The 12,357-nt window shown below is 48.5% G+C and overlaps 1 protein-coding gene across 2 annotated transcripts in view; it reads left to right on the forward strand.

Moving 5' to 3' along the window:
- PLCG2 (phospholipase C gamma 2) overlaps window positions 1-12,357 on the forward strand; it is a 181,378-nt gene that overhangs the window by 93,736 nt on the left and 75,285 nt on the right. For both annotated transcript variants that reach the window (XM_035282778.3, XM_078357838.1), the window contains 2 exons: window positions 7,088-7,131; window positions 9,522-9,594. In XM_035282778.3, the coding sequence (XP_035138669.1) occupies window positions 7,088-7,131; window positions 9,522-9,594 (117 nt within the window). The remainder of the gene's footprint in view (window positions 1-7,087; window positions 7,132-9,521; window positions 9,595-12,357) is intronic.

Raw genomic sequence — 12,357 nt, forward strand, 5'->3', positions numbered from 1 at the left:
ATTTTTTCACATATCTAATAATTAGTTCTTGGTTTGCCAAATGACACAGAAATATTATAGGCTTGGGAGTGGGGAGATTTGGAATCTAGACCCCACTTGACCTCTAACTGACCAAGTGATGTTGGGGGAAGCCGTCTGTGTCCTCCCACTTAACCTTTTCTATAAAATGAAGGCATTAAAGCAGATCGATGGTTATAAAACTTTTAAAACTGTATAATCCCCTGTTATTTATTTATTTATTTATGTTTTGAGGTGGAGTTTTGCTCTTGTTACCCAGGCTGGAGTGCAATGACGCGATCTTGGCTCACTGCAACCTCCACCTCCCGGGTTCAAGGAATTCTCCTTCCTCAGCCTCCCCAGGAGCTGGGATTACAGGCATGTGCCACTATGCTGGGCTAATTTTGTATTTTTAGCAGAGACAGGGTTTCTCCGTGTTGGTCAGGCTGGTCTTGAACTCCTGACCTCAGGTGATCCGCCCGCCTCGGCCTCCCAAAGTGCTGGGATTACAGGCATGAGCCACCGCACCCAGCCAATCCCCTCTCCTTTAAACATGAAACTGTCACAACCACCACAACCACAACAAAAACCGTGCTTCATAAAAGCTTACTAGAATACTTTAACTTTAAAAATAGTCCTTGATAACAATGAGAACATTTGATGACAGTGTGCGTTTGAAATTTGGAATGATGGCCACTGTCATCTTATGCAGATGACCAGGATTGAGAAAAACTTGATTTACTCAAGATAGGAAGTTGCAAATAACATTTTTAAAAAATAATAGCTTATGTTGAAATTTCAAGATGCTGTGTTATCACACAGATGCCAGGCAAAGTTTGAGAATCAGATTTGCCCATGGCTGAAAGCAGTAGCTCACGCTGATCCCACCACTTTGGGAGGCCGAGGCAGGAGGATCCTTTGAGCTCAGGAGTTTGAGACCAGCCTGGGCAACACAGTGAGACCCTGTCTGTATTATTAAGTAATATTAAAATTAAAAAAAGATTTGTACAAAAGCGATCTCACCTGACAGCAGAGGCACCCATTCATGGGTGGTTTCCACTGTTATAAAGTTCTGCATAAGATGTATTTCAATCTATACTTTTAGTGATGGGTCTTATTATTTTTTTTTATTTTTTATTTTTTGAGATGGAGTTTCGCTCTTGTTACCCAGGCTGGAGTGCAATGGCACAATCTCGGCTCACTGCAACCTCCGCCTCCTGGGTTCAGGCAATTCTCCTGCCTCAGTCTCCTGAGTAGCTGGGATTACAGGCAGGCGCCACCATGCCCAGCTAATTTTTTGTATCTTTAGTAGAGACGGGGTTTCACCATATTGACCAGGATGGTCTCGTTCTGTTGACCTTGTGATTCACCCGCCTCGGCCTCCCAAAGTGCTGGGATTACAGACTTGAGCCACCGCACCCGGCCAGTGATGGGTCTTATTAAGTCTGGTCTGTGTGTTTGTGTTTATGAGGGAGAAAAAGAGATTTGAGTCAGAGTTTTACAGACTCTTGGAATCCTCTGGGGTACCCTAGTTTGCCCCATGTGGAACTGTGTATAGGAAAGATTCTGCCAATACCAAAGGTTGACCCCTGGTGGCCAGAATGCCACATTGACACTGCAGCTGGTTGTACTTGACCTAATGTTTAAATCTTTTAAAAATTAATTTCCTACATTTAAAACTTGGGAGATTATATTACATATTAAAATCTAGATTTTTTTTTTTGCTTCCCTTGGAAAAAAAATCGGGATCTGGCTATAAATAGGGTGACATCTCCGCGTGGGACGGTCCATGTTCTCTGTATTGACCCAGCCCTGTGCGGCTCCATCCTGACCCCGAGGAAGTTTTGCGTTGCCAACCCTGATCTGCGCTGTTTGAGGGTAGAACTCTCTAGTTTGGTCACCGCATTTTTTAAATTTAACGACTTAGATTTGAATAGCAAAGTCCCTGGCTATTTAGACAGTTTCTGGCCAGCTTGAAGAACTTCACTGCCGTTGTGTAGGCAAATGTCTCCCCCAAACCTGTTAGGAGATTGTTTACTTCCTGAGATCCTGGCTGGAAGCACAGGGCAGAGAAAAGTATCTGTCTGGTGCTTTGGGAGGACAGAGGGCCTAGCTGGATATCTCAGGCTCTTGCAGAAGACAGAGCTATTTATGGTGACTCAGAAGCCCCAGACCTAAATCCAGGGAGTGGGTTTCGGCTATCAATAGCGAAATGGTTTCCAACGTGGGCTTGCCGGTTCCTCTTTGTGTCTAACCACCTGCCTTTTGTTGCAGCTCTCAAGCCTCAAAGTATCCAAAAGCTTAGCAGCAGGAGGAGGATACAACATGTAACCTCATGTTTGTGCCCCTCTGGTGAGGGAGATACCTCTAACTAGGCTGTAATAACAATATTATTAACGAAGATAATAGCTCACATTTTTTCAGGTGGACTGTATGCTAGGCACTGTCCTGTGTTTGTGTTTGTGTGTGTGTGTTTCCAAGACAGACTCTTGCTCTGTCGCTCAGGCTGGAGTGCAATGGCGCGATCTTGATTCACTGCAACCTCTGTCTCCTCGGTTCAAGCAATTCTCCTGAGTCACCCTCCTGAGTATCTGGGATTACAGGCATCTGCCACCACACCTCACTAATTTTTGTATTTTTATTTTATTTTAAGGCAGAGACTCCCTCTGTTTCCCAGGCTGAACTACAGTGATACAATCTCAGCTCGCTGCAACCTCCACCTCCCGGGTTCAAGCAATTTTCCTGCCTCAGCCTCCCATGTAGCTGGGACTACAGTCATGCCCCGCCACACGCAGCTAATTTTTGAATTTGTGATAGAGACGGGGTTTCACCATGTTGGCCAGGCTGGTCTTGAACTCCTGACCTGAGGTAATCCACCCACCTCGGCCTGTCAAAGAGCTGGGATTTCAGGTGTGAGCCACCATGCCCGACCTACTGTCCTGTGTGTTTTGTATACATTTAATTCTCACCCAGAGCCCTGTGGAAGAGCTACTGTTGCTATTGCCATTTTAGGGATTAAAAAACTGAGGTCCAAAAAAAAAAAAAAAAAGAAACTGGGGTCCAGAGAGGTTACTTGCTGGAGGTCAGTCCACTAACAAGTAATCTACAGAGCTAGGATTTGATTTTCTGCCCAAATTTGATGAACAGCCATGGAATACTTCTTAATTTTTGAAACCTTTGTATTACAGAAAATTTAAAGCATATACGGATAGAGAGAATAGCATAACAGACCCCCGTGTGTCATCAGCCGACTTCTGCCGTACCACCTTGTTGACACCCTCACCCAAGTCTTTTTTCTCACATTTCCCAGCAGACCTCACAGCGTGTCGCGTCATCTGCCAATATTGTAATGTAATACCCGGCTTCGTGACTGCCACCCTGCTACCTCCTGATCAAACCTGTGAAGTCCCCCGTGGTTGCAGCATTGCTTACGTAAAGATAGGAAGCACTTGCGAATAATAAAAAAGAAAATTGAGAAGCCTGCCAGCCTACCTGTGGCTGTCCCTATGATCCTACCTTCAGTAACACATTGAGGGTTATGCTGTCAGATTCACATGGGTGTGGGCGTGGGAAGTGAGTGATTAGCATTCTGTGATGATGCTTGTGGAGGGGCCCAGGGATGCTGCAGATTCTTCTCATTGTCAGTGGCTGGTGAGAGCAGAGTCCATGGTGGAGAAGTTAGCACCTAAAATCTCTGATGAGCTTTTCTTTCCTTCCTTCCTTCCTTCCTTCCTTCCTTCCTTCCTTCCTTCCTTCCTTCCTTCCTTCCTTCCTTCCTTCCTTCCTTCCCTCCCTCCCTCCCTCCCTCCCCCCTCCCTCCCTCCCTCCCTCCCTCCTCCCTCCCTCCCTCCCTCCCTCCCTCCCTGCCTGCCTTCCTTTCTTTCGAGACAGGGTCTCACTTTGTCACCTAGGCTGGAGTGCAATGGCACAATCATGGCTCTTTGGAGCCTCAGACTCCCTGGCTCACATGATCCTCCCACCTCAGCCCCCTGAGTACCTGGGACTCAGGTGTGCTGAGGTGTGCACCACCATGCAGGCTAATTTGGGTACTTTTTATAGAGATAGTTTCGCCATGTTTCCTGGGCTGATCTTGAACTCCTGGGCTCAAGTGATCTCCCCACTTTGGCCTCCCAAAGTGCCAGGATTATGGACTTGAGTCACCATGCCCCTGGGCTAGCTTTTCTATGAATGAGACTTTATACTTGGCCTTCCAGAACCAAACAGTTCCTACAACCTAACACCACTGAATGTGTAAGACCAGCTTCAGTTCTGAAAGGGCGTGTGCCTCCAGCCACGTGGGAAAACCCCATTCCTCTCCCTCCCTCCCTTAGTGCCCTGGGCCCCTGTTTCCATGACCCCTCCCTCTGGCATGGCCCCTTCTCTTGTCCAGCTGGTAACTTCTCCTGGGGCCCAACTCAAAGATGACGTTTCCCTGTAGCCTTTTAGCTACCAGAGGAAATTAGTTTATCCATTGCTTTAGTCACTCATCCAGTAAACGTGTGTGTGACCCAAGAGGGCACAGTGGTTAACAATGCGGATGTTTCCCCTAAGCTCACTGGCCCTTTGCTGGGGTGGGAAGGTTCCAGGAAGTTGCCCAGAGTGACACAGGCCCCGCGCAACCCTGTGCCTTGGTTAGGTAGAATCTGACCTAACCAACCCTCCATGGTGATGCTAAATAGAAGTTAATGGCTGCCTCCACTGCACACCTGTAGCATCTAGAATATTCTCTGATTGCTAGGATCTCATTTACTGTGTGTACATTTGCACGTATAGTGTGGGATGCTGGAGATTTACCAAGGCTGGCCCCTGGACTTGTTGGGAGAAAAGTCCTTGCCTCCCTGGGCCTGTTGCTTGTTTCTGAAATGGGGCTTGTTTTACTACCTGATGACATTGGTGGGAGGAGTGACTGAGACTGTGACCATCTTGCCTCAGCTCACGCGGTCCGTGTTCCAAGACAGAGTCTCCTGGGGCCGCTGCAGCAAGTACTGCAAGTGGAGGCTTAAAACAATAGAAATTTATTCCCTCCCTGACCTGGAGCTTCGGAGTCCAAAGTCAAGATGTTGGCAGGGCCACACCACCTCGGGGGCTCCAGGGAAGGCTGTGTTCCAGGCCTCTCTTGTGGCTTCTGGTGGCTGCCAGCAGGCCTTCAAGCATTCCTCCGTGCGTGGACACCTCCTGGGTGCTGCTGGCTGCCAGCAGGCCTTCAAGCATTCCTCTGTGCGTGGACACCTCCTGGGTGCTGCTGGCTGCCAGCAGGCCTCCAAGCATTCCTTGGTGTGTAGACGCCGTTGCTCCTTGGCTTGTAGATGCCATTGTTCCAGTCTCTGCCTCCAGTCACCTCATGGCGTCCTTTTCTCTGTGTGGTTCTCTGTCTCCAAATCTCCCTCTTTTAAGAAGCCCACCCTAACCCAGCGTGGCCTCATCTTAACTTGATTGCATCTTGCAAAGACCCTAGTTCCAAAGAAGGTCATGCTCTCGAGTACTGCGTTAGGACTTGGACATGTATTCCCGTACCTGTAACACTAGCTGTAACTTCTGTCTTTAGAACATCTTTCTTGACCACCTCTGTCCCAAAGCCCCAGCGACAGCCCCATTTCTCTGCCCCCTTTAAAGTGACTTACTCCTTTGAGATGCTGATCATGTCTCCAAAAGAAACACACACCTGCACAAACTGTTGTGGACTCTCTGATGCTTCCCAGAGGCCGGCGATTCCTTTTGTAGAACACTGACACTTCCCATGACATCCTGGGCTGTAAGGAGTTCAGCAAGAGGGCCCTGGGTCAGCCGGTGCAGGAGGTGTTTTATGTCAGTAGCATTGATCATGCGCTAGTGGAACCATTTCTGTTTCTGCGGGAATTATTCAAGTGCTTATCCTGTTGCAGTGTCATTGAAGACTATGGAAGCAATGCCACCTGGGCAGAAATGGACAAGATGTGGGTGTGCAGGGTTCCTGAGTAATGCACAGAAAATGAGCTGGTGCAGGTGGAAGCTGGAGGGAGTGTGCTCCATGGCGACCCCTCTTGGTGGAGGACACCCTTCATCATACAGCAGTTGGGCCGCAGTGGGCTGTGAAGAGCTGAAGCAGTCCGATATTTCTTCCATCCTCTTCCCTTCGAAGATTAGAAATGCATCTTTGAAATATTAAACATTCGAAATGTTGCCTATAATCCCAGCTACTCAGGGGGCTCAGGAGGGAGGATCTCTTGAGGCCAGGAGTTCAAGATCAGCCTGGGCAACATAGTAAGACCCCATCTCTACATAAAGAAAAAAAATTAGCCGGGCATGGTGGCACATGCCTGTAGTCCTAGCTTCTCAGGAGGCTGATGCAGGAAGATGACATGAGCTCAGGAGAGTGAGGTTACAGTGAACTATGATCATGCCACTGCACTCAGCCTGGGTAACAGTGAGTTGCCAGCTCTAAAGAAACCTGTCACTGAGGGTGTGGAAAAAGGTATGTGTACCCCAGTGGAGGCGCCCATCTCAACTGTTTTGAGAGCAAGTTGACAGAATTTATCAAAGCCAGTGTGTGCTTACAGTGTGCTGTGTCTAGGTGCTTTTCCTTCTAGGAATCTGCTCTATAGAAAAACTGGCACGAGTGGGCAAAGAAACAGAAATATACACACAGGGACACTTAAAAATAGTACTAGATGTAACAAAAATCGAGCGACATGCAAATTGTGGAATATAATGTGATTTTTCGAAGTAGGAAAGCAGGGTTATTTGAGGTTGCAGAATAATATGTAAAGCTTGAAACACAGCAAAAAACTGTGAGGTGTACTTAAATGACATGATATGATACAGTTAAGTGAATATCCCTAAAACAAATTCGAGAAGGAAACTTATGAAATTCATAAGGGTGATTGCTTCTTGGGAATAAGACTGTGGAGGGGACAAGGAGGGCTTCTACCTTTTGCTTCTTAAATTTCTGCTATGTTTGAATATTTACAACTGGCACCCATTAAAATGATATTTTAAATGATCTTCTTGTATCTAACAAAATGATACTTTTTTAACAACCACAGAAATCTTTCTGTTTTTGCATTAAGTGATTTGTCTAAGTTTCTTCTTGTGTATGTGTTTTCCATTTCAGATTCTCGATGAATTCAAAAAGGATTCGTCTGTGTTCATCCTGGGGTGAGGCAGCTCTTTCGTGCTGTTCGGGGTGAAGGTTTGGTGTCACAGTTCGATGCCTGGTGCGCAGCCGGCCTCCAGGAGGGTTGCCTGTGTGTGCAGGCGCTGACTTCCACAGGGACAGGTCGCCCCTGCTGGGGAATTGGCCATCCCACACCTGTGGTGTGGATAGAGATGAGCAGTAGCAACAGTGGGGCACGGAGCATTGGGAGGATGTTTTAGAAGGTTCTGTAGAAAAGCCTGTGCGCCTTGAGGCCTCCTTTCCCCAAATGTGCCTCATGATATGTAACAGGTGAATAGTTTTTTGGTGTTTTTGTTTTTTTTGTTTTCCAAAAACTAATGTTCATGATAGGGTAAGTGAAAAATTCCTTGTTAAACGGGGTTAACTGAGTTAAAATGAGTTCAAGTGTATTAAGTGCTTTGCATGGTGCTTGGAACCCACGAAGGGCTCTTAAGTAGTGATACGGTTATGAAAACTCATAAGTAGTGATACGGTTATGAAAACGTCAGTGCTGCAGGACTGACCGGGACATTTACTGTGCTCCATGATTCCCAAGGTGGGGAACTTCTGAGATGTGTGTTTCCCCAGCCTGTCTGTCTAGGAGACATGTTGGTCCTGGAGTTAATGCGCTGGGACACATGATCCAGTCCTCTTTGGTGAGCAACTTTTCCCTCTGTCACTTTTCAAATCAGAAACAAGACTCCACAGTATAAATGAAATGAATCTAATTTTTATATAGCATGCGTGTGTGCGTACACACACACACACACACACACACACACACACATATGTGATTTTTTTTTTTTTTAAGATGGAGTCTCCCTCTGTTGCCCAGGCTGGAGTGCAGTGGCACAATCTTGACTCACTGCAACCTTCACCTCCCAGGTCCACGTGATTCTCCTGCCTTAGCCTCGGAGTAGCTGGGACTACAGGCACACGCCACCACACCCAGCTATCTTTTTTTTTTTTTTTTTTGTATTTTCTGTAGCGACAGGGTTTCACCATGTTGGCCAGGCTGGTCTTAAACTCTTGACCTCAGGCGATCCACCTCCTCGGCCTCCCAAAGTGCTTAGATTACAGGCGTGAACCTCCATGCCCAGCCGTAATTTCTATGTAGTATTTTAATGAAAAGCTTAGTGTTAGATGGTGAGGCTGATGAGGAAAGGGTAGAAATGTACTCGTAATAAGACAACAGACTCCAGGACCCTGAGTGAGTAAAGGGAGAAAGCTTAGGGTGTGTTTCATCGCTCTTGCTATTTGAAATAGACCTCTTTTCCCCACGCTCCTGCAAGTACTCAGGGAAATATACCCATTTCCCTGGAGAGCTCCATGCAGCAGAATGTACAATGGTTGCCATCCAACCCAGGCCTGGCTGGTGCTGGCCCAGTGAGGTTTTCTGGTGGCTGTGAATGCCTCTTCGGAAAGCGACATGCCAGTGACCTGCTGGCCAAGGTGGGAGTCCTGCCGTTATTCAGAGAGTAGTGTTCCCTCCCTGACACCCGGCCTCTGCTCGGTCCACAGTGGTGTCTTGCACACTCCAGTTAATTTCTCCCTGATGGCCTGGAGTCTGGGAGCTCATCTGGCCCCCACTCCAGAGCCCTCCATGACCCAGTGAGCTCTGGATCATGGCTTCTGAGGAGGCCCTTGGGTCTGGCTCCTTTCCTTTCTTCAACACCAGCTCCCCCTATACAGGCGGGTGGCATGTCCAGCCCTGCCTGGGAATTGGGTCGGTGCGCTCGTGTGCCTGCGTTTCCTCCACATTTTGCTCTGTAGTCCCCCCTCTGGCCTGCGTTCACTCTTTCCTACCTCTCTTCCTCTCCTCCCTGCCCTTCTCTCTTTTCCTCAAGCCCTTTGCATCTGTGGTTTCCTTTGCCTGGCACTCTCTGCACCTCCTTCTGGCTCACCCCACCTCATTCTCTGGAACTCAAGTAGGTGTCCTTTCCTCAGGAAAGCCCCTCTGGCCCTCCAGATTTGGGTTTGAGACCCTCTCGGCTGTTCCCACTCTGCCCCTCTCTTCCCATCCTCGTCCCTTTCTGCCCTGTACCCCAAATGCCTGGTTTACCTGTCTTCCCCATGGCCACACTCCATGAGATGCTCCTACACCTGGGAGTGCACCAGAACGATTTGGGAGCAGCTAAATGCAGATACCAGAGCCTGCCCCTTGAGATTCTGATGTCATGGCCCCTCTGAATCCTTGTAGGTGAGGGACATTGTATTACTTGCCTCTGTCTTCCTCTTTCCACTCACCTGTGTCTTCCAACCTGGTACCTAACACAGCTCCAGACTCAGTGGGGTATTCTGGGTGGCAGGTTGCCCCGTTGGCTGGCGTCTCCTCTCAGCTCCTCTGTTGAATGTGCCTGTCTCTAACCACCCCTGCTTTTCTCGAGGACAGGAACACGGACAGGCCGGATGCCTCTGCTGTTTACCTTCATGACTTTCAGAGGTTTCTCATACATGAACAGCAGGTTAGTGAGCACAAGGTTTGTGGGTGGCTGGGGAGCTGGCGGGCTGCTGCTGTGGACTGGTCTCACCCTTCTGCCACTGGTGGTCACCTGACCACCTGTGCTTACGTAGCTACCTCTGGTCACCTGTGTTGACCTGACCCCCCATGTTCACCTGGTCACCTGTGCTCACCTGGTCACCTGTGTTCACCTGAACCCATGTTCACCCGGTCACCTGTGCTCACCCGACCACCTGTGCTCACCTGGTTACCTCGTCACCTGTGTTCACCTGACCCCCTGTGTTCACCTGGTCACCTGTGCTCGTCTGACCCCCTGTGTTCACCTGACCACCTGTGCTCGTCTGACCACCTGTGCTCACCTGGTCACCTGTGCTCACCTGGTCACCTGTGCTCACCTGGTCACCTGTGCTCACCTGACCCCCTGTGTTCACCTGACCCCCTGTGTCCACCTGTGCTCACCTGGGTTCACCTCGTCACCTGTGCTCACCTGGTCACCTGTGCTCACCTGGTCACCTGTGCTCACCTGGTCACCTGTCTTCATGGAATGATTAGTCTCCCAGGTGCCAGATACTTTAGCTTGTTGTCTGATGTCACTGAAACTCTGGATGAGAACAGCCTCATGTTGGGCCTCTTTTTAAGGAACATTGAGGATGGGAAGAATGAGAAAATTCTAGGGGAGGGTAGGAGGGATGAGGGCCTGAGGATGGGGCTGCGATCACCTGGCTGGCTTCAGCTTTTCTGGCATCACCTCAGGGGTCACTGCCTGGGAAGCCTTCCTTGACTTACGGGAGGATGTGACCAGATTCATCAAGTCTGCCAGGTCCCCTGGGAGATAAAATAGCGCAGCTATCTTTAAACAGATGATGCATGGGACGGTCTCCATGAACAGGGTTTGCCTGTGGGCCCTGAGCCCAGCTGTAGACTCAAGGAGGATTTGTGTTATGTTATGAATTAGTTTTCCACTGCTGTGCTGATGCTCCCAGAGGACACTGGACAGTGTCTGGAGACATGAGTGGGTGTAACAGCTGGAGACTGCTGCCAGCATCTAGTAGGTCAAGGCCACGGATGCTGCTAAATATCCTACATTGCATAGGGCAGCCCCCACCACAAAGAAGGATTCAGGGCCAAGTGGGGTGGCTCACACCTATAATCCCAGCACTTTGGGAAGCTGAGATGGGTAGACCACTGGAGGCCAGGAGTTCAAGACCAACCTGGCTAACGTGGTGAAACCCCATCTCTACTAGCAATACAAAAATTAGCTGTTGCATCCTGGTGGGCACCTGTGATCCCAGCTACTTGGGAGGTTGAGGCCATAGAATTGCTTTAGCCCGGGAAGCAGAAGTTGCACTGAGCTGAGATTGTGCCCCTACACTCTATCCTAGGCAACAGAGCAAGACTCCATCTCAAACAAACAAAAAAGCACCCCCCCCCAAAAAAAAAAAACCAAAGAAATATTCAGCCCCAAGTGCCTGTAGTGCTAAGGAGGAGAAACTCTGTCAGAGTGAAATCAACTTGAAATCCTCTTACCGGCTGTACAGCCTTGGACAGGTGGTTTACCCTTTCTGTGCCCTAGTTTCCTCCTCTTTAAGTGGGACTGAGAGCATCTACTTCTGAGAATTGTGGGGATCAGAGACGATTGTATGGCTTTGTGTGTGCATGTGTGTGTGTGTGTGTATGAAGATGAATATATGCATGCATGCCCACATCTAAATCTAAAATTTTTATATCATTGGAGTTCCATTTACTTTTTTCATTTATTTTTTTAATAGACTTTATATTTTAGAGCAGTTTTAGGATTGCAGCAAAATTAAGTTCATTTACTTGAAAAACCTCTTGTCTTGCAGAACATTTCAAACATACACAGAAGCAGACAGATGGTTTAATGAACCACCATGTATTATCACTCAGGTTAAAAATTACGAGCATTTTGCCCAATTTGTTTGTTTGCTTGTTTGAGACAAGGTCTCATTCACCCTGTCACCCAGGCTGGAGTGCAGTGGCACAGTAATGGCTCACTGCAGCCTTGACCTCCTGGGCTCAAGCCATCCTCCCCCTTCAGCCTCCCAAATAGTTGGGACTACAGGTGTGTGCCACCATGACCAACAATTTTTTTTTTTGAGGCCAAGTCTTGATTTGTTGTCCAGGCTGGAATGCAGTAGCATGATCTCAGCTCACTGCAACCTCTGCCTCCTGGGTCCAAGCAATTCTCCTGCCTCAGCCTCCCAAGTAGCTGGGACTACAGATGCCCCACCAGCATACCAGGCTATTTTTTTTTTTTTTTTTTTGTATTTTTATAGCAATGAGGTTTCATCGTATTAGCCAGGATGGTCTCGATCTCCTGACCTCATGATCCACCTGCCTCAGCCTCCCAGAGTGCTGGGATTACAGGCCCTTCTTTTTTTTTTTGAGACAGAATCTTGCTCTGCCACCCAGGCTGGAGTGCAGTGACCTGATCTTGGCCCACTGCAACCTCCACCTGCTGGGTTCAAGTGATTCTCCTGCCTCAGCCTCACATGTAGTTGGGATTATAGGCATCTACCACAATGCTCAGCTAATTTTTGTATTTTTATTAGCGTTGGGGTTTCACAATGTTGGCCAGCCTGGTCTTGAACTCCTGACCTCAAGTGATCCGCCCACCTTGGCTCCCAAAGTGCTGGGATTATAGGTGAGAGCCACCGTGCCCAGCTCAGACTAATGTTTGTATATTTAGTAGAAACAGGGCTTCACCACGTTGCTCAGGCTGATCTCCAACTCCTGGACTCAAGTG

Source organism: Callithrix jacchus, chromosome 20 (assembly GCF_049354715.1).
Source record: "Callithrix jacchus isolate 240 chromosome 20, calJac240_pri, whole genome shotgun sequence".
Taxonomy (NCBI): domain Eukaryota; kingdom Metazoa; phylum Chordata; class Mammalia; order Primates; family Cebidae; genus Callithrix; species Callithrix jacchus.